The sequence below is a fragment of the Salmo salar genome, chromosome ssa13, assembly GCF_905237065.1.
Source record: "Salmo salar chromosome ssa13, Ssal_v3.1, whole genome shotgun sequence".
Classification (NCBI taxonomy): domain Eukaryota; kingdom Metazoa; phylum Chordata; class Actinopteri; order Salmoniformes; family Salmonidae; genus Salmo; species Salmo salar.
Window position 1 is genome coordinate 22,411,132 of NC_059454.1, and position 19,468 is coordinate 22,430,599.

A 19,468-nucleotide genomic window follows, 5' to 3' on the forward strand; every position below is an offset into this window, starting at 1 on the left:
ATTTTTATTTGCAAACATTTCTAAAAGCCTGTTATAGCTTCGTCATTATGAGGAATTGTTTTTATTTCATTCATTTTAGATTTAAGTTGTAATGTTACAAAAGGTGGAAAAATTCAAGGGGACTGAATACTTTCTGAAGGCACTGTACATAGGACAGAACTTTGGAACCATAAATGGAAGAACTTTGGAACCATCAAGAACCTCTCTAGAGCTGGCCGCCCAGCCAAACTGAGCAATCTCTAAAATGGAGTTGACAGTAGTTTTTCAGGACCACAAAAGTGCATCATTTACAATATTAACAAGTCATGCTCTACTTTGGACAGTAGCTCCAAAAGTGCATGAGATACAGTTTCAAACCACCATCTCCTGAAGCCCTAATGTCCAGTATCGGATTATAGTATGTCAGTGCCACAGTTAGCATCCTGCGGAACAGGCCCCTGGTTCCTCCCCAGCCTCTCCTGCCCTCTTAGACCCAGTCCATCCCGCTGGTCTTGGGCAGGTGTCAGGGCTGGACGGTGGGGTGGTGAGACACGGCTGCAGCGGCACAGACTCCCAGGGGTCCTCAACCCCTGCACCAACACAGTCCTGGGGCAGCCCGGCCAGCAGTAACATTGCCGAACCCCCCACAAACCCTCTCAGCCCCCCAGCCAGTGCCCGTGAGGCTGCCCTGAGCCCCCCTGCCCGCCTTCGTCGCCCTGATGCTGCCCCCCTACCTCGTCCCAAAGCCAGTTCAGTCAGGAAGCCCAGGCTCTGGGAGGGGAGGCTGAAGAGCGGCAGCCCCCTGAAGAGCTCAGGCAGGGGGCGGCAGCTGCCGGGAGGCAGAGACTCAAACTGCACGAGGGTGAAGCGTTCGCCGGCGCGGCCCTGCAAGTAGTCCGCTAGAATGCAGCTGAGCGAGGCACTGAAGACATCCGAATACGGAGAACGACACCCCACCGCTGACTCCCCATCCTCGTCACACCCCCTCCCCCAGAGAGTATCCCTCTCCCAGCCCCGGCTGCCCCGGCTGCCCCGGCTGCCCCACTCCTCAGCCCTCTCCCAGGCTGCCTGGGTCAGCACCAGCACCACTTTCCCCCCCTGTCTCTGCAGGCGGTCAAGCCGGGAGTGGAGCCATGGAACTGGTCCCAGGACACTGAGCTCAGCCTGGCTCCACAGGTCTAGAGATACACTGAAGCCCAGAGAGGAGAGGGACAAGCCCAGACGACACACCAACCCCAGCACAGCCTGATCATTGTCAGGAGGGTACAGCAACACAATGTGGCCACCTCCTACTGCACCTGCAAGAGAGAGAGAGAGAGAGAGAGAGAGAGAGAGAGAGAGAGAGAGAGAAAGAGACAAGAGAGAAAGAGACAAGAGAGAAAGAGAGAAGGTAGAGAAAAGAGAGGGGGAGGGGGAAGGACAGAAAGAGAAAAGCGGCAGAGGGAATGAGATCAAGGGAGAGAGAAAAAAGGGATAAAGAGAGGGTGGTTATTCTTCTGAAGCATGAAGAAAGAATATAATTGATATAATTGGAGACAGTGAATTGTGAGGGAATGTTTTAAAGGCTTATCTTACCTTTTATGTCCTCATCTTTCAACCATCTCCACACGTATCCTGTGGGGGAGATAAAACGTGCTATAGTGTCCTAGCCTCAGTGCCAATCTGATAAATTTGCTTCACACTCTCGAAAATGTCAGGCTGGCACCCAGGCTAGTATTATTTGATCATATTACTCCAGTGCTAGCCTCCCTACACTGGCTTCCTGTTAAGGCTAGGGCTGATTTCAAGGTTTTACTGCTAACCTACAAAGCATTACATGGGATTGCTCCTACCTATCTTTTCCGATTTGGTCCTGCCGTACATACCTACACGTACGCTACGGTCTCAAGACGCAGGCCTCTTAATTGTCCCTAGAATTTCTAAGCAAACAGCTGGAGGCAGGGCTTTCTCCTATAGAGCTCCATTTTTATGGAATGGTCTCTCTACCCATGTGAGAGACGCAGACTCGGTCTCAACCTTTAAGTCTTTATTGAAGACTCATCTCTTCAGTAGGTCCTATGATTGAGTGTAGTCTGGCCCAGGAGTGTGAAGGTGAACGGAAAGGCACTGGAGCAACGAACCGCCCTTGCTGTCTCTGCCTGGCCGGCTCCCCTCGCTCCAGTGGGATTCTCTGCCTCTAACCCTATTACAGGGGCTGAGTCACTGGCTTACTGGTGCTCTTCCATGCCGTCCCTAGGAGGGGTGCGTCACTTGAGTGGGTTGAGTCACTGACGTGGTCTTCCTGTCTGGGTTGGCGCCCCACCTTGGGTTGTGCCGTGGCGGAGATCTTTGTGGGCTATACTCGGCCTTGTCTCAGGATGGTAAGTTGGTGGTTGAAGATATCCCTCTAGTGGTGTGGGGGCCGTGCTTTGTCAAAGTGGGTGGGGTTATATCCTGCCTGTTTGGCCCTGTCCGGGTGTATCATCGGATGGGGCCCCAGTGTCTCCTGACCCCTCCTGTCTCAGCCTCCAGTATTTATGCTGCAGTAGTTTATGTGTTGGGGGGTTAGGATCAGTCAGTTATATTTGGAGTATTTCTCCTGTCTTATCCGGTGTCCTGTGTGAATTTAAGTATGCTCTCTCTAATTCTCTCTTTTTCTCTTTCTTTCTTTCTCTCTCTCGGAGGACCTGAGCCCTAGGACCCATGCCTCAGGACTACCTGGCATGATGACTCCTTGTTGTCCCTAGTCCACCTGGCCGTGCTGCTGCTCCAGTTTCAACTGTTCTGCCTGCGGCTATGGAACCCTGACCTGTTCACTGTGATTACTATTATTTGACCATGCTGGTCATTTATGAATATTTGAACATCTTGGCCATGTTCTGTTATAATCTCCATCCGGCACAGCCAGAAGAGGACTGGCCACTCCTCATACCCTGGTTCCTCTCTAGGTTTCTTCCTAGGTTTTGGCCTTTCTAGGGAGTTTTTCCTAGCCACTGTGCTTCTACACCTGCATTGCTTGCTGTTTGGGGTTTTAGGCTGGGTTTCTGTACATCACTTTGATATAACAGCTGATGTAAGAAGGGCTATATAAATACATTTGATTTGATTTGATATTATTATATTCATATATAGTTAATACATTTGGTGATTAGATAGCTTCAGAGATAGCTGATAATATTGATAATATACTGCTCAAAAAAATAATGGGACTACTTAAACAACACATCCTAGATCTGAATGAAAGAAATAACTTTATTAAATACTTTTTTCTTTACATAGTTGAATGTGCTGACAACAAAATCACACAAAAATAATCAATGGAAATCCAATTTATCAACCCATGGAGGTCTGGATTTGGAGTCACACTCAAAATTAAAGTGGAAAACCACACTACAGGCTCATCCAACTTTGATGTAATGTCCTTAAAACAAGTCAAAATGAGGCTCAGTAGTGTGTGTGGCCTCCACGTGCCTGTATGACCTCCCTACAACGCCTGGGCATGCTCCTGATGAGGTGGCGGATGGTCTCCTGGGGGATCTCCTCCCAGACCTGGACTAAACCATCCGCCAACTCCTGGACAGTCTGTGGTGCAATGTGGCGTTGGTGGATGGAGCGAGACATGATGTCCCAGATGTGCTCAATTGGATTCAGGTCTGGGGAATGGGCGGGCCAGTCCATAGCATCAATGCCTTCCTCTTGCAGGAACTGCTGACACACTCCAGCCACATGAGGTCTAGCATTGTCTTGCATTAGGAGGAACCCAGGGCCAACCGCACCAGCATATGGTCTCACAAGGGGTCTGAGGATCTCATCTCGGTACCTAATGGCAGTCAGGCTACCTCTGGCGAGCACATGGAGGGCTGTGCGGCCCCCCAAAGAAATGCCACCCCAACACCATGACTGACCTACCGCCAAACCGGTCATGCTGGAGGATGTTGCAGGCAGCAGAACGTTCTCCACGGCGTCTCCAGACCCTGTCACGTCTGTCACTTGCTCAGTGTGAACCTGCTTTCATCTGTGAAGAGCACAGGGCGCCAGTGGTGAATTTGCCAATCTTGGTGTTCTCTGGCAAATGCCAAACGTCCTGCACGGTGTTGGGCTGTAAGCACAACCCCCACCTGTGGACGTCGGGCCCTCATACCACCCTCATGGAGTCTGTTTTTGACCATTTGAGCAGACACATGCACATTTGTGGCCTGCTGGAGGTCATTTTGCAGGGCTCTGGCAGTGCTTCTCCTGCTCCTCCTTGCACAAAGGCGGAGGTAGCGGTCCTGCTGCTGGGTTGTTGCCCTCCTACGGCCTCCTCCACGTCTCCTGATGTACTGGCCTGTCTCCTGGTAGCGCCTCCATGCTCTGGACACTACGCTGACAGACACAGCAAACCTTCTTGCCACAGCTCGCATTGATGTGCCATCCTGGATGAGCTGCACTACCTGAGCCACTTCTGTGGGTTGTAGACTCCGTCTCATGCTATCACTAGAGTGAAAGCACCGCCAGCATTCAAAAGTGACCAAAACATCAGCCAGGAAGCATAGGAACTGAGAAGTGGTCTATGGTCCCCACCTGCAGAACCACTCCTTTATTGGGGGTGTCTTGCTAATTGCCTATAATTTCCACCTGTTGTCTATTCCATTTGCACAACAGCATGTGAAATGTATTGTCAATCAGTGTTGCTTCCTAAGTGGACAGTTTGATTTCACAGAAGTGTGATTGACTTGGAGTTACATTGTGTTGTTTAAGTGTTCCCTTTATTATTTTGAGCAGTGTATATAGCTTCATCACTAACCTTTGAGGGCACCATGTATGACGTAGGCCCCAAGTATTGCCAAACAGATTAGTAGCAGCCCTATCAGGAGAGTCAGGAGCCATCGGTTCCGTGGTGCTATAGGGGAAGTCAGTCTGATTATATACAGCTGTGGATCAATGCCTCATAATCCATCATTGTATCCATTATTTCTGCCAAATATCCTCTTTAGCTAATTTAGCACTAATCTCTATGCTGCGCGTTATAGAGACACAGATTAACCAAAGAGCTAACCTGTTAATAATCCAGTAAATTTCACTCTTAGTAAAAAGGGTTCCAAAAGGGTTCTTTGCCTTTCTCCATAGGAGAACCATGGGTTCTGCAAAGGGTTCTCATATGTGGACAGCAAATGAACCCTTTTAGTTTGTAGATAGCACCTTTTTTCTAAGAGTGTGGGTCAGTTACATTAATGAATTGATGACCATTTAACCAATCCTTAGTACAGCCAAATACAGCATACAACCAGTTTAGAACTATAGGTAAAATGTAACATATTGACCATATTGGGTGAAATGCGTACTTGCAAATGGACACAAGGGATCCAGCTTTGTATCCATCCCCTGTACTTTCATCTAGACAACAAGAAGCAGTGCGGTGTCAGGCATAAACACTTACAGTACTGCATTTCAGATTAAGTACAGGCTCACAATTTCATTCAAACAGTGCACTCTGTCCACAGGTCAGTGGAGAAGTGTTTACCTGGACACACAGAGCAGGATGAGGGTTCACATTGATGAACACTCCTCTTTTCTGAAAAAACAACTGAAACAGAAACTCAACAGTCATGTTCAGTAAGGTCCTCAGTAAGGTCAAAGGTGAAGGGTAAGTCAACCTCACACGGTAGGCCTTACCCAGTGTCCGTGGAGAGTGCGCGTCCACCCGGCATGTGTGTGCTTGTGCATCCTCTGCCTGGAGCCCTTCAACTCCTCGCAATGCCCCCCCGCTGAGCCCTTTCTACACAGCCACAGTTCCCCCTCCAGGCGACAGGGGGCAGTCACGTTCCAACTCAGCACTGTGCCGTTCCCCACGTTCATCTGAGCCTCCTCCACTGACACGGACACGTTGTTGTCCCACATTCTTCTGAAAAGCTCTGAGAGAAGAATGGAGACATTTGGGTGTTACAATAACAAACGTTTCCAGTCCAGAGTCAAGAGTTCTGCGGTAGGGAAGGAATCTGATTGAACCCCTTACCTTTGTTGTTCATGAAAGGGCAGATCTCTCTGCGTAGATTCTGTCCCTTCCACCAAACCTGTTGTAAAGCAACATATAAGGAATGTGCACAAGTGACTCCTGCATGACAATGACCATGAATCTTCAATTCAGCATTGGAAACAAGTTGTTCCTCAGATTCGGTATGCTGAGCTGCAGAAAAATCAAGCAATGTTTACCTGAAAGCACAGACAGGGCGCTATAGACCTCAAAGGAATGCTCATCTCTCTCTGGCTCTGAAAGAAGAAGAAAGGGCGTGAGAAAGAGGTGACAGTGAGTAAGGAGGTCACAGCTTGACCTTGTAAAAAATGTGTGCATTACAAGCTAATGATGAGAGCATTCTTTAGACATACTGACCCAATTCTGGTATCTGCAAGGCTCTCCAGTCCCGAACATCTGGCACATGCCCATGTCACTGGTCGGTGTCTTGTTAGAACTGTCCAGTTGGAGCACAGCCACACCTCTCTTCTTATCAATCACAGCTCTGAGCTTGGGCACTGAGACATATAGAACCAGTCAAAAGTTTGGACACACCTATTCATTCAAATGTTTTTCTTTATTTTTACTATTTTCTACATTGTAGAATAATCAAAACTATGAAATAACGCATATGGAATCATGTAGTAACCAAAAAGTGTAAAACAAATCAAAATATATTTTATATCTGAGATTCTTCAAAGTAGCCACCCTTTGCCTTGATGACACAAGCTTGGTATTCTCTCAACCAGCTTCATGAGGTAGTCAACTGGAATGCATTTACATTAACAAGTGTGTCTTGATAAAAGTTAATTTGTGAAATTTCTTTCCTTCTTAATGGGTTTGAGCCAATCAGTTGTGTTATGAAAAGGTAGGGGTGGTATACAGAAGATAGCCCTATTTGGTAAAAGACCAAGTCCATATTATGGCAAGAACAGCTCAAATAAGCAAAGTGAAATGACAGTCCATCATCAGACCGAAACAGGAAAGGAAGACCCAGAGTTACCTCTGCTGCAGAGGATAAGTTCATTAGAGTTACCAGCCTCAGAAATAGCAGCCCAAATAAATACTTCACAGGGTTCAAGTAACAGACATATCTCAACATCAACTATTCAGAGGAGACTGCGTGAATCAGGCCTTCGTGGTCGAATTCCTGCAAAGAAACAACTACTAAAGGACACCAATAAGAAGAAGAGACTTGCTTGGGCCAAGAAACACGAGCAATGGACATTTAACCGATGGAAATCTGTCCTTTGGTCTTATGAGTCCAAATTGGAGATGTTCGGTTCCAACCGCCGTGTCTTTGTGAGACGCAGAGTAGGTGAACGGATGATCTCCGCATGTGTGGTTTCCACCGTGAAGCATGGAGGAGGAGGTGTGATGGTGGGGGTGCTTTGCTGGTGACACTGTCTGTGATTTATTTAGAATTCAAGGTACACTTAACCAGCATGGCTACCACAGCATTCTGCAGCAATACGCCATCCCATCTGGTTTGGGCTTAATGGGACTATCATTTGTTTTCAACAGGACAATGACCAAACACACCTCCAGGCTGTGTAAGGGCTATTTGACCAAGAAGGAGAGTGATGGAGTGCTGCGTCACATGACCTGGCCTCCACAATCACCCAACCTCAAACCAATTGAGATAGTTTGGGATGAGTTGAACCACAGAGTGAAGGAAAAGCAGCCAACAAGTGCTCAGCGTATGTAGGAACTCCTTCGAGAATGATGGAAAAGCATTCCAGGTGAAGCTGGTTGAGAGACTACCAAGAGTGTGCAAAGCTGTCATCAAGGCAAAGGGTTGCTACTTTGAAGAATCTCAAATGTATTTTGATTTGTTTAACGCTTTTTTTGGTTACTACATGGTTCCATATGTGTTATTTCATAGTTTTGATGTCTTCACTATTATTCTACAATGTAGAAAATAGTAAATATAAAGAAAAACCCTTGAATGAGTAGGTGTGTCCAAACTTTTGACTGGTGCTGTATATCAAATGTCAATCAATAAGAGATGTAAAGGTTTAAACTAAAGCAGGTACAGTATAATACTATGGGGATGCAGGGTTGCATTTCAAATTACAGTGACTCACCATCACATTCTTTCACAACACTATCTAGGTCTGGGGAACAAACTAAGAGATAGCAACGGGGAGAGAGAGAGAGAGAAAGAGAGAGAAGAGAGAGAGAGAGAGAGAGAGAGAGAGAGAGAGAGAGAGAGAGAGAGAGAGAGAGAGAGAGGGTAGTCAAAATACATGATCTGAGGAATGTACACTACGAGTCAAAAGTTTTGGAACACCTAATCATTAAAGGTTTTTCTTTATTTGTACTATTTTCTACATTGTAGAATAATAGTGAAGACATCAAACTATGAAAAAACACATATGGAATCATGTAGTAACCAAAAAAGTGTTAAGCAAATCAAAGTATATTTTAAATTTGAGATTCTTCAAATAGCCACCCTTTGCTTTGATGACAGCTTTGCACACTCTTGGCATTCTCTCAAACAGCTTCATGAGGTAGTCACCTAGAATGCATTTAAATTAACAGGTGTGCCTTCTTAAAAGTTAACTTGAGGAATTTCTTTCCTTCTTAATGCGTTTTAACCAATCAGTTGTGTTGTGACAAGCTAGGGGTGTTATACAGAAGATAGATGTATTTGCTAAAAGACCAAGTCCATATTATGGCAAGAGCAGGTCAAATAAGCAAAGAGAAATGACAGTCCATCCTTACTTTAAGACATGAAGGTCAGTCAATATGGAACATTTCAAGTTTGTTCAAGGGCAGTCGCAAAACCATCAAGCGCTATGATGAAACTGGCTCTCATGAGCACTGCCACAAGAATGGAAGACCCAGAGTTACCTCTGCTGTGGAGGATAAGTTCATTAGAGTTACCAGCCTCAGAAATGAGGAATTAACTGCAGCTCAGATTGCAGTCCAAATAAATGCTTCACAGAGTTCAAGTATTAGACACATCTCAACATCAACTGTTCAGAGGAGACTGCGTGAATCAGGCCTTCATGGTCGAATTGCTGCAAAGAAACCACTACTAAAGGACACCAATAAGAAGAATAGACTTGCTTTGGCCAAGAAACACGAGCAATAGACATTAGACCAGTGGAAATCTGTCCTTTGGTCTGATGAGTCCAAATTGGAGATGGTTCCGATCGCCGTGTCTTTGTGAGACGCGGTGTGTGTGAACGGATGATCTCCGCATGTGTGGTTCCCACCGTGAAGCATGGAGGAAGAGGTGTGATGGTGGGGATTGCTTTGCTGGTGACACTGTCTGTGATTTATTTAGAATTTAAGGCACCACAGCACCACAGCATTCTGCAGCGATGCGCCATCCCATCTGGTTTGGGCTTAGTGGGACTATCATTTGTTTTTCAACAGGACAATGACCCAAAACACACCTCCAGGCTGTGTAAGGACTATTTTACCAAGAAGAAGAGTGATGGAGTGCTGCATCAGATGACCTGGCCTCCACAATCCCCCAACCTCAACCCAATTGAGATGGTTTGGGATGACTCGGACCGCAGAGTGAAGGAAAAGCACCCAACAAGTGCTCAGCATATGTGGGAACTCCTTCAAGACTGTTGGGAAAGCATTCCAGGTGAAGCTGGTTGAGAGACTACCAAGAGTGTGCAAAGTTGTCATTAAGGCAAAGGGTGGCTATTGGAAGAATCTCAAATATGAAATATATTTTGATTTGCTAAACACTTTTTTGGTTACTACATGATCCCATATGTGTTATTTCATAGTTTTGATGTCTTCACTATTATTCTACAATGTAGAAAATAGTAAAAAATTAAGAAAAACCCTTGAATGAGTAGGTGTTCTATAAGTTTTGACCGGTAGTGTATGCATATCAATAACATCTTTATAGTACAGCTATGGTATTGTGGTATAAAGAATGCCACTTACCATCTTCTAAGGAGGGGATAGTGGTGGTAACTGAGGTATTTAATGCGTGGACATTGACTGGACTTCCATATTGTACTGGCTCTGGCTCCAACAATAAGGACAGCCTCAGCTACGGAAGTCAAACATGAACCTATTACATGCTAGGCTATATGTTCTGTCAACTAAACAACCCTAGCAGTGGCCAAAGTTACCCAAAATAACCCTAACATTTTTAATAGACAACAGTTTAATGAGAGGCGATAAAGGGAATGTGTACCTCAGGGGGGTGCTGGTCCCCCAGAGCTGAATGGATCAATGTAAATGTCACTTCTTTGCAGCGATTCAAAATGTTTGGGTAGCTGTAACACACGGTTACAGAAGCTGCTAGGAGAGACAACAAAGCAAGTTATTTACCATGGGAAAGTGCAAAAGACACATGAACAGTCAACCACAAGTTTAGATTGAGTGACTTTCATTTATTTTACTTGGCCGACTTGTACGCCCAAGGAGTGTGTGTGGGTGTGTTTTCTCTCTTTTGACACACTATTTTTGATGACCTGTTGTGCTGCGTGGCATCCCTAGGAGACTCTCTTCTCTTAATTCCTTCTGGTTAGAGCTGTCATCTTCGTCACCGTAGTCACCAGACACTTCCTGGTCCTCATTCTTATCTGGAACAGCAGAAACAGCAACAACATGTAATGTGCTGAGAACAGCAGAAACAGCATCAACAAATGTGAACAGCAAGAGTTAAGAATAACCTGCAAAAGCCCCACAACCTATCAATACAACCTATCAATAGAACCTATCAATACATCAATACAACCTATCAATACAACCTATCAATACATCAATACAACCTATCAATACAACCTATCAATACATCAATACAACCTATCAATACAACCTATCAATACAATCCTGCTGTAGGTATGGCATGCTCCTGTCCCAGGCACAGTGACTTCCTGTTGGAGTCAAGGTTAGTTGTGTAGTTCGGGATAGTGATATGGTAGACTATGGACCAAAGACTGTGGAATAGCATCCAGACATCACAGTTGCCTATGATGATAGTGTCTGCTGCAGCTGAATGGTTGAAGCCGTAGGGCTACCTTTGATTGTGAAGAAGACTGTGACTCGCAGGCAGGGTTTGCAGTATTGGCCGTTGATGCAACACAGAAACACGCTGAGCTCCAGCCGGCTAACTTTCACAGGACCCTTCATGCCAGGAAGGGCAACATCTAAGATGCAGAAGGGGCAGAGAAATCAAGAGAGAGAGAGAGAGAGAGAGAGAGAGAGAGAGAGAGAGAGAGAGAGAGAGAGAGAGAGAGAGAGAGAGAGCACATCGTTACAACACTGAATATATACACAATATGATATTTGTAATGTCTTCATTCTTTTGGAACTTCTGTGAGTGTAATGTTTACTGTTAATTTTTATTGTTTATTTCACTTTTATATATTATCTACTTCACTTGCTTTGGCAATGTTAACATGTTTCCCATACCAATAAAGACCCTTGAATTGAATTGAATTGAATTGAAAGAGCGAGAGAGAGAGAGAGAGAGAGAGAAACAGAGAGAGAGAGACAAAGGAAGCGGGAAGGATTAACCTATCACAATGTCATGATAAGTGTTCTAATATATTTTGGCTTATAATGGACTATATATGGTGCTTTGTATGGTCTCACCTTTTACACTGCAGTCAGTCAGGCCCTAAGGAAAAAGCACAGAGAGAGTGATTTCCTACAACATACCAGACCAGACATCTGATTGTGTAATTATTATTTAAATACATAGTAATACTTCCACTTAATATACGTGACACATGCTCTTCCGTTTAACTGCTCTAATTGTAATACAACTACACTAGAGGTCAATTCTCATGACCTTGCTCCCAGAACCGTATTCTTGGAAATGGTCAACAGCAGTGGAGATGGAACACTCAAGCCCTAGGATTGGGTGTCACGCTCTGGCCTGGTCATGAATACATAATGAGCATTAAAACTTTGATGTGTCTGTGTGTGCTACAGTACAGACTGAGGTACATCACATCTGTCAATCAAAACATAAATCTGCTCACTCAAACTGATCAAGTGTTTAACCAGCGCTGACCCATTCCCGTTTTCCACATTTTGTTATGTTAACCCTTGTTCTAAAATGGATTAGAAAAAAATGTAAATCCTCATCCATCTACACACAATACCCCACAATGACAAAGTGAAAACAGAAATACCTTGTTTACAGTTGAAGTCTGAAGTTTATATACACCTTAGCCAAATACATTTAAACTCAGTTTTTCACAATTCAAGACATTTTATCCTAGTAAAAATTCCCTGTCTTAGGTCAGCTAGGATCACCACTTTACTTAAAGAATGTGAAATGTCAGAATAATAGTAGAGAGAATGATTTATTTCAGCTTTTATTTCTTTCATCACATTCCCAGTGGGTCAGAAGTTTACATACACTATTTGGTAGCATTGCCTTTAAATTGTTTAACTTGGGTCAAATGTTTTGGGAAGCCTTCCACAAGCTTCCCACAATAAGTTGGGTGAATTTTGGCCCATTCCTCCAGACAGAGCTGGTGTAACTGAGTCAGGTTTGTAGGCCTTCTTGCTCGAACACGCTTTCCAGTTCTACCCACAGGTTTTTTATAGGATTGAGGTCAGGGCTTTGTGATGGCCACTCCAATACCTTTACTTTGTTGTCCTTAAGCCATTTTACCACAACTTTGGAAGTATGCTTGGGGTCATTGTCCATTTGGAAGACCGATTTGCGACCAAGCTTTAACTTCCACATCATTTTACTCCTCATGATGCCATATATTTTGTGAAGTGCAACAGTCCCTCCTGCAGCAAAACACCCCCACAACATGATGCTGCCACCCCCGTGCTTCACGGTTGGGATGGTGTTCTTCGGCTTGTAAGCCTCTCCTTTTTCCTCCAAACATAACGATGGTCATTATGGACAAACAGTTCTATTTTTGTTTTATCAGACCAGAGGACATTTCCACAAAAAGTACGATCTTTGTCCCCATGTGCAGTTGCAATTGTAGTCTGGCTTTTTTTTGGCGGTTTTGGAGCAGTGGCTTCTTCCTTGCTGAGTGGCCTTTCAGATTATGTCGATATAGGACTTGTTTTACTGTTGATATTGTCATGTCACGTGGCAGAAGTTTTGTGGTATGTGTTAGTTAATTGGGGTTGGACTCCCAATTGAAGGCAGGTGTGTTGAGTTGCCTTTGATTGGGAGTCCTATATAGTAGTGTGTGTTTTTCCTTGGGGTTGTGGGTAATTGTTTCTTGTTTAGTGTGTTTGCACCTGACAGGACTGTTGGCTGTTGGTTTTCTCAGTTTGTTTTGTGTAGTGTTCTCTTTTGCTTTATTAAATATGACGAACACTAACTCTGCTGCGTTTTGGTCCATTCCTGAAGACAGCCCTTACAGAATTACCCACCAAACCAGGACCAAGCAGCGGAGGAACGAGGAAGAAGGATGGATGTGGGCGGAGATAAGGATGAGCGTTTCCAGGGCTATGGAAGAGTTAAGTAAACTCGAGAGGCAGCCCCAATAATTTTTTGGGGGGGAGCACAAGGGCAGTTTTGCGGGGCAAGGATGGAGCCCCAGGCCAGCTCCCCGCACTAGCCCTGAGGTGCGTGTCTCCAGGCTGGCACGTCCAGTACCAGCCCCACGCATCAGGCGTCTAGTGTGCCAGCCCAGCCTCGCCAGTCAGGAGCTGCCAGAGCTTCCTGCCAGTCAAGAGTCGCCAGAGCTGTCCGCCAGTCAAGAGGCGCCAGAGCTGTCCGCCAGTCAAGAGTCGCCAGAGCTGCCCGCCAGTCAGGAGTCGCCAGAGCTTCCCGCCAGTCAGGAGTCGCCAGAGCTGCCCGCCAGTCAGGAGTCGCCAGAGCTGCCCGCCAGTCAGGAGTCGCCAGAGCTGCCCGCCTGTCAGGAGTCGCCAGAGCCGCCCGCTAGTCAGGAGCTGCCAGAGTGGCCCGTCTGCCCGGAGCTGCCAGAGTGGCCCGTCTGCCCGGAGCTGCCAGAGTGGCCCGTCTGCCCGGAGCTGCCAGAGTGGCCCGACTGCCCAGATCAGCCAGAGTGGCCCGACTGCCCGGATCAGCCAGAGTGGCCCGACTGCCCGGAGCTGCCAGAGTGGCCCGAATGCCTGGAGCTGCCAGAGTGGCCCGACTGCCCGGAGCTGCCAGAGTGGCCCGACTGCCCGGAGCTGCCAGAGTGGCCCGTCTGCCCGGAGCTGCCAGAGTGGCCCGTCTGCCCGGAGCTGCCAGAGTGGCCCGCCTGTTCGGGGCTGCCAGAGTGCCCTGCCTGTTCAGAGATGCCAGAGAGGCCTGACTGCCCGGATCAGTCAGAGTGGCCTGACTGCCCGGAGATGCCAGAGTGGCCCGTCTGCCCGGAGCTGCCAGAGTGGCCCGCCTGTTCGGGGCTGCCAGAGTGCCCTGCCTGTTCGGAGCTGCCAGAGTGGCCCGACAGTCCGGATCTGCCAGAGTGGCCTGCCTGTTCGGGGCTGCCAGAGTGCCCTGCCTGTTCGGAGCTGCCAGAGTGGCCCGACAGTCCGGATCTGCCAGAGTGGCCTGCCTGTTCGGGGCTGCCAGAGTGCCCTGCCTGTTCAGAGCTGCCAGAGTGGCCCGTCAGTCAGGATCTGCCAGAGTGGTCTGCTTGTTCGGGCTGCCAGAGTGCCCTGACTGTTCGGAGCTGCCAGAGTGGCCCGTCAGTCAGGATCAGCCCGAGTGGCCCACCTGTCCTCCGGCCCAGCCCGAGTGGCCCGCCTGTCCTCCGGCCCAGCCCGAGAGGCCCGCCTGTCCTCCGGCCCAGCCCGAGTGGCCCGCCTGTCCTACGGCCCAGCCCGAGTGGCCCGCCTGTCCTCCGGCCCAGCCCGAGTGGTCCGCCTGTCCTCCGGCCCAGCCAGAGTGGCCCGCCTGTCCTCCGACCCAGCCCGAGTGGCCCGCCTGTCCTCCGGCCCAGCCCGAGTGGCCCGCCTGTCCTTCGGCCCAGCCCGAGTGGCCCGCCTGTCCTCCGGCCCAGCGCGAGTGGCCCGCCTGTCCTCCGGCCCAGCCCGAGTGGCCCGCCTGTCCTCCGGCCCAGCCCGAGTGGCCCGCCTGTCCTCCGGACCAGCCCGAGTGGTCCGCCTGTCCTCCGGCCCAGCCAGAGTGGTCCGTCTGCCAGGGTCAGCCCAAGTGGCCCGTCTGTCCGGCGCAGTTATCGGCGCCACCGAAGTGGGCGACACCGAAGGTGGAGCGAGGTTCACGTCCCGCACCTGAGCCACCTCCAGGATAGGTGGGTTGGGGAGGGAGGGAGGGTGTAGCACAGTGCCGTCGTTGACAGCAGCCACCCTCCCTTCCCTCCCTTATTGTTTAGGGGGTATTGTTTATTGCTTTTGTTGGGGTATTGGGGATTTTTGTGTTTTCTTTTTTTAAGGTGCATTCCGGGGTCTGCACCTTGAGGGGGAGTACTGTCGCGTCCTGACCAGCAGAGGGCGTAATTGTATTAGTTTTGGTCAGGACGTGGCAGAGGTTTGTGGTATGTGTTAGTTAATTGGGGTTGGACTCCCAATTGAAGGCAGGTGTTTTTCCTTGGGGTTGTGGGTAATTGTTTCTTGTTTAGTGTGTTTGCACCTGACAGGACTGTTGGCTGTCGGTTTTCTCAGTTTGTTTTGTATAGTGTTCTCTTTTGCTTTATTAAATATGACGAACATTAACTCTGCTGCGTTTTGGTCCATTCATGAAGACAGCCCTTACAGATATAGAGACTTTTGTACCTGTTTCCTCCAGCATCTTCACAAGGTCCTTTGCTGTTGTTCTGGGATTGATTAGCACTTTTCGCACCAAAGTACGTTCATCTCTAGGAGACAGAACGTGTCTCCTTCCTGAGCTGGATGACGGCTGCGTGGTCCCATGGTGTTTATACTTGCATACTATTGTTTGTACAGATGAACGTGGTACCTTCAGGCATTTGGAAATTGCTCCCAAGGATGAACCAGACTTGTGGAGGTCTACAATTTTTGTTCTGAGGTCTTGGCTGATTTCTTTAGATTTTCCCATGATGTCAAGCAAAGAGGCACTGCGTTTGAAGGTAGGCCTTGAAATACATCCACAGGTACACCTCCAATTGACTCAAATGATGTCAATTAGCCTATCAGAAGCTTCTAAAGCCATGACATCATTTTCTGGAATTTTCCAATCTGTTTAAAGGCACAGTCAACTTAGTGTATGGAAACTTCTGACGCACTGGAATTGTGATAAAGTGAATTATAAGTGAAATAATCTGTCTGTAAATAATTGTTGGAAAAATTACTTGCGTCATGCACAAAGTAGATGTCCTGACCGACTTGCCAAAACTGTAGTTTGTTAACAAGAAATGTGTGTAGTGGTTGAATAACAAGTTTTAATGACTCCAACCTAAGTGTATGTAAACTTCCAACTTCAACTGTACATAAGCATTCAGACCCTTTGCTATGAGACTCGAAATTGAGCTCAGGTGCATCCTGTTTCCATTGATCATCCTGGAGATGTTTCTACAACTTGATTGGAGTCCACCTGTGGTAAATTCAAGAATTGGATATGATTTGGAAAGGCACACACCTGTCTATATAAGATTCCGCAGTTGACAGTGCATGTCAGAGCAGAAACCAAGCCAAGAGGTCAAAGGAATTGTCCATAGAGTTCCGAGACAGGATTGTGATGAGGCACAGATCTGGGGAAGGGTACCAAAAAATGTCTGCAGCATTCAAGGTCCCCAAGAACTCAGTGGCCTCCATCATTCTTAAATGGAATAAGTTTGGAACCCCCAAGATTCTTCCTAGAGCTAGCCACCTGGCCAAACTGAGCAATCGGGGGAGAAATGCCTTGGTCAGGGAGGTGACCAAAAACTTGATGGTACCTTTGACAGAGCTCCAGAGTTCCTCTGTGGAGATGAGAGAATCTTCCAGAAGGACAACCATCTCTGCAGCACTCCACCAATCAGGCCTTTATGGTAGAGTGGCCAGATGGAAGCCACTCCTTCATAAAAGGCACATGATAGTCCACTTGGAGTTTGCCTAAAGGCACCTAAAGGACTCTCAGACCATGAGAAACAAGATTATCTGGTCTCTTGAACAAGATTGAAGTCTTTGACCTGAATGCCAAACCTCACGTCTGGAAGAAACCTGGCACCATCCCTACAGTGAACCATGGTGGTGGCAGCATCATGCTGTGGGGGTGTTGTTCAGCAGCAGGGACTGGGAGACTAGTCAGGATCGAGGGAAAGATGAATGGAGCAAAGTACAGAGAGATCCTTGATGAAAAACTGCTCTTGATGAAAAACTGCTCCAGAGGTCTCAGGACCTTAGACTGGGGCGAAGGTTCACCTTCCAACAGGACAACGACCCTAAGCACACAGCCAAGACAACGCAGGAGTGGCTTCGGGACAAGTCTCTGAATGTCCTTGAGTTGCCCAGCCAGAGCTCAGACTTGAACCCGATCAAACATCTCTGGAGAGACCTGAAAATAGCTGTGCAGCGACACTCCCCTTCCAACCTGGCAGAGCTTGAGAGGATCTGCAGAGAGGAATGTGGGAGAACCTCCCCAAATACAGGTGTGCCAAGCTTGTAAATATTTATAAAAACCTGTTTTTGCTTGTCATTATGGGGTATTGTGTGTAGATTGAAGAGGGAAAAAGACAATTTTAGAATAAGGCTGTAATGTAGCAAAGTGTTGAAAAAGTCAAGGGGTCTGAATACTTTCCCAATGCACTGTATCCCAGACTAGATAAAAAAAATGTAGTTTCCTCAGAGAGAGTTGCAGGTATTCTAGTTGTGATTTCTTTCTGACAGCCTCCTGCTAGATACGGCAAATGGCTGTGCATGGTGCGTGCAAGTGAACTAAAGATTGTCTGTGTGGTTGGTTTTTACATGTGTCCTCCACATATGACAGCTCACCCCCCACCCACTCATATAAACACATACACAGCCCACATTAATTTGCATGTGGTAAAGAAAGCAACACAAGTGTGCACATGCACATCCAAGCACACACATATATGGCTGATCATCGGCTGACCTGAGTATACAAAATTAATAGGGTGGTACAGGTGGGATTCTCATAAGCAGTTATATTCAAACATTGTTGTAACATATGACTTAATGGAAACTACAGGCCAAAACATTCCATGACCCCATCCAGTATCATCAGAGAACAATCTGAGTAGATTGTCATAATGCTAAAACTATACAGCCATACAGTAACGCTTCATTTTAAGGGGTCCTTATTGTTATACTATAACAAGTATTGTAGTTAATTGTAATAACTCCTAGTTACACTGTATTAACAACATGTAACTGGTGGTAATTGCAGCCTGTAATTACAGAGGTGCAACAACAAATGCTTGTTACCATGCTTGTTACAAATGTTAAAGTTTTTGATAGCGTCCCGACTCACCATATTGGTCAGTGCTATCCGGGATCCTTGGGACGTCCTTACTCTAAAACCTAACCCTAACCTTAACCCCTACCCTTACCTTGACCTTAACCATAACCCTTACCTAACCCTTACCTTAACCATTTTAAATGTCAACTTCAATGGAGTAAGGACGTCCCAAGGATACTTACCAATCATACTTCCATGCAATAGCTATACCTTATCAGTATGTAGTCTAAATACAGTACTTGCACTATTAGCTTTATAATTGAAATAATACAAAAAATCTATAAACAATTCAAGAAAACCTGACAGGTCTAATGTTAATTTGCTCCTTTTACCTGGTCGCAGGTGAGTCGATGTGCGCCATCTATCATCTCTAGTGCACCTGCAGATGGGGACCTTAGCTGCAGCAGTAACAGTAGGACAAAGTGAGTGCAAGGGAACAGGCGAGCCATTGGCACTACAACACCCCGTACAGCGCTTATGCGTCCAAGGTTCAGGCCTTCCTGTGCCAGCGCCCTGTCCGAAAAGTCTGTCTGGAAAAGTGAAGGTAGTTGCGCAGATCAGACTGATTCCAACACCATTACCTAGAGGCAAGATAATTATAATTGTCACAACCCAACATGTACTGGCAGTCCCCCAAAGTCACAGTGTTTCTCAGTGAGTTCTTCCTGGGCACTGAAACGGGACCTGCCGAAGATCCTGCGCTGCTGGAGACAGGTAGGGTTAACAGGATCCAACCTGGCTGAGAGAGAGAAGGGGGGGGGGGGGGTAGTTAATTAATTGCAAGCTGAAGTAGGCTACTAAAACTTTAAGCAGGCTACATTTCTGTATTGAATAAGATACATTTCTCAAGCACAGTATGTGTAACTGTATGTAATTCATATATTGATGCAGAGCAACTAATTAATATTTCAATTTCAAAAGCTAACTTCAATTTCACTTACAGTTGTTTGTGTGGACATGCACCTCCTGTATCAGGTTGATCGACAGTTCTCTAGCTAGCGATGCGGGTTCTCTGTGACACTACACCCAATCTCCTGAAAATATCTCAAATGGCATTCTCTGAATGTAGAGTGAGTGTGTGACAGTCAGGGGGAGGACAGAGGGGAGGTGTGTTTACCTGAAAAGGTGGCTCAAATGCACTGCATGGAGTTGGCAGTTAGATTTCTTGCTATTTAGCTTTTTTAGTAAACCATGAGTCCAGTGTTTCTGAAAATTATGCT

At 46.8% G+C, this 19,468-nt stretch overlaps 1 protein-coding gene across 1 annotated transcript; it reads right to left on the reverse strand.

Moving 5' to 3' along the window:
• Positions 1-19,468, reverse strand: LOC106566621 (interleukin-17 receptor C-like). The gene is given in 18 exon segments (XM_045693049.1): positions 1-498; positions 501-1,277; positions 1,555-1,593; positions 4,745-4,840; positions 5,283-5,334; positions 5,462-5,524; positions 5,614-5,852; positions 5,954-6,011; positions 6,151-6,207; positions 6,329-6,468; positions 8,038-8,079; positions 9,869-9,977; positions 10,125-10,231; positions 10,405-10,515; positions 10,954-11,082; positions 11,531-11,555; positions 18,581-18,987; positions 19,190-19,468. Coding segments are annotated over 17 exon segments (2,193 nt in total). The 5' UTR covers positions 18,698-18,987; positions 19,190-19,468; the 3' UTR covers positions 1-466.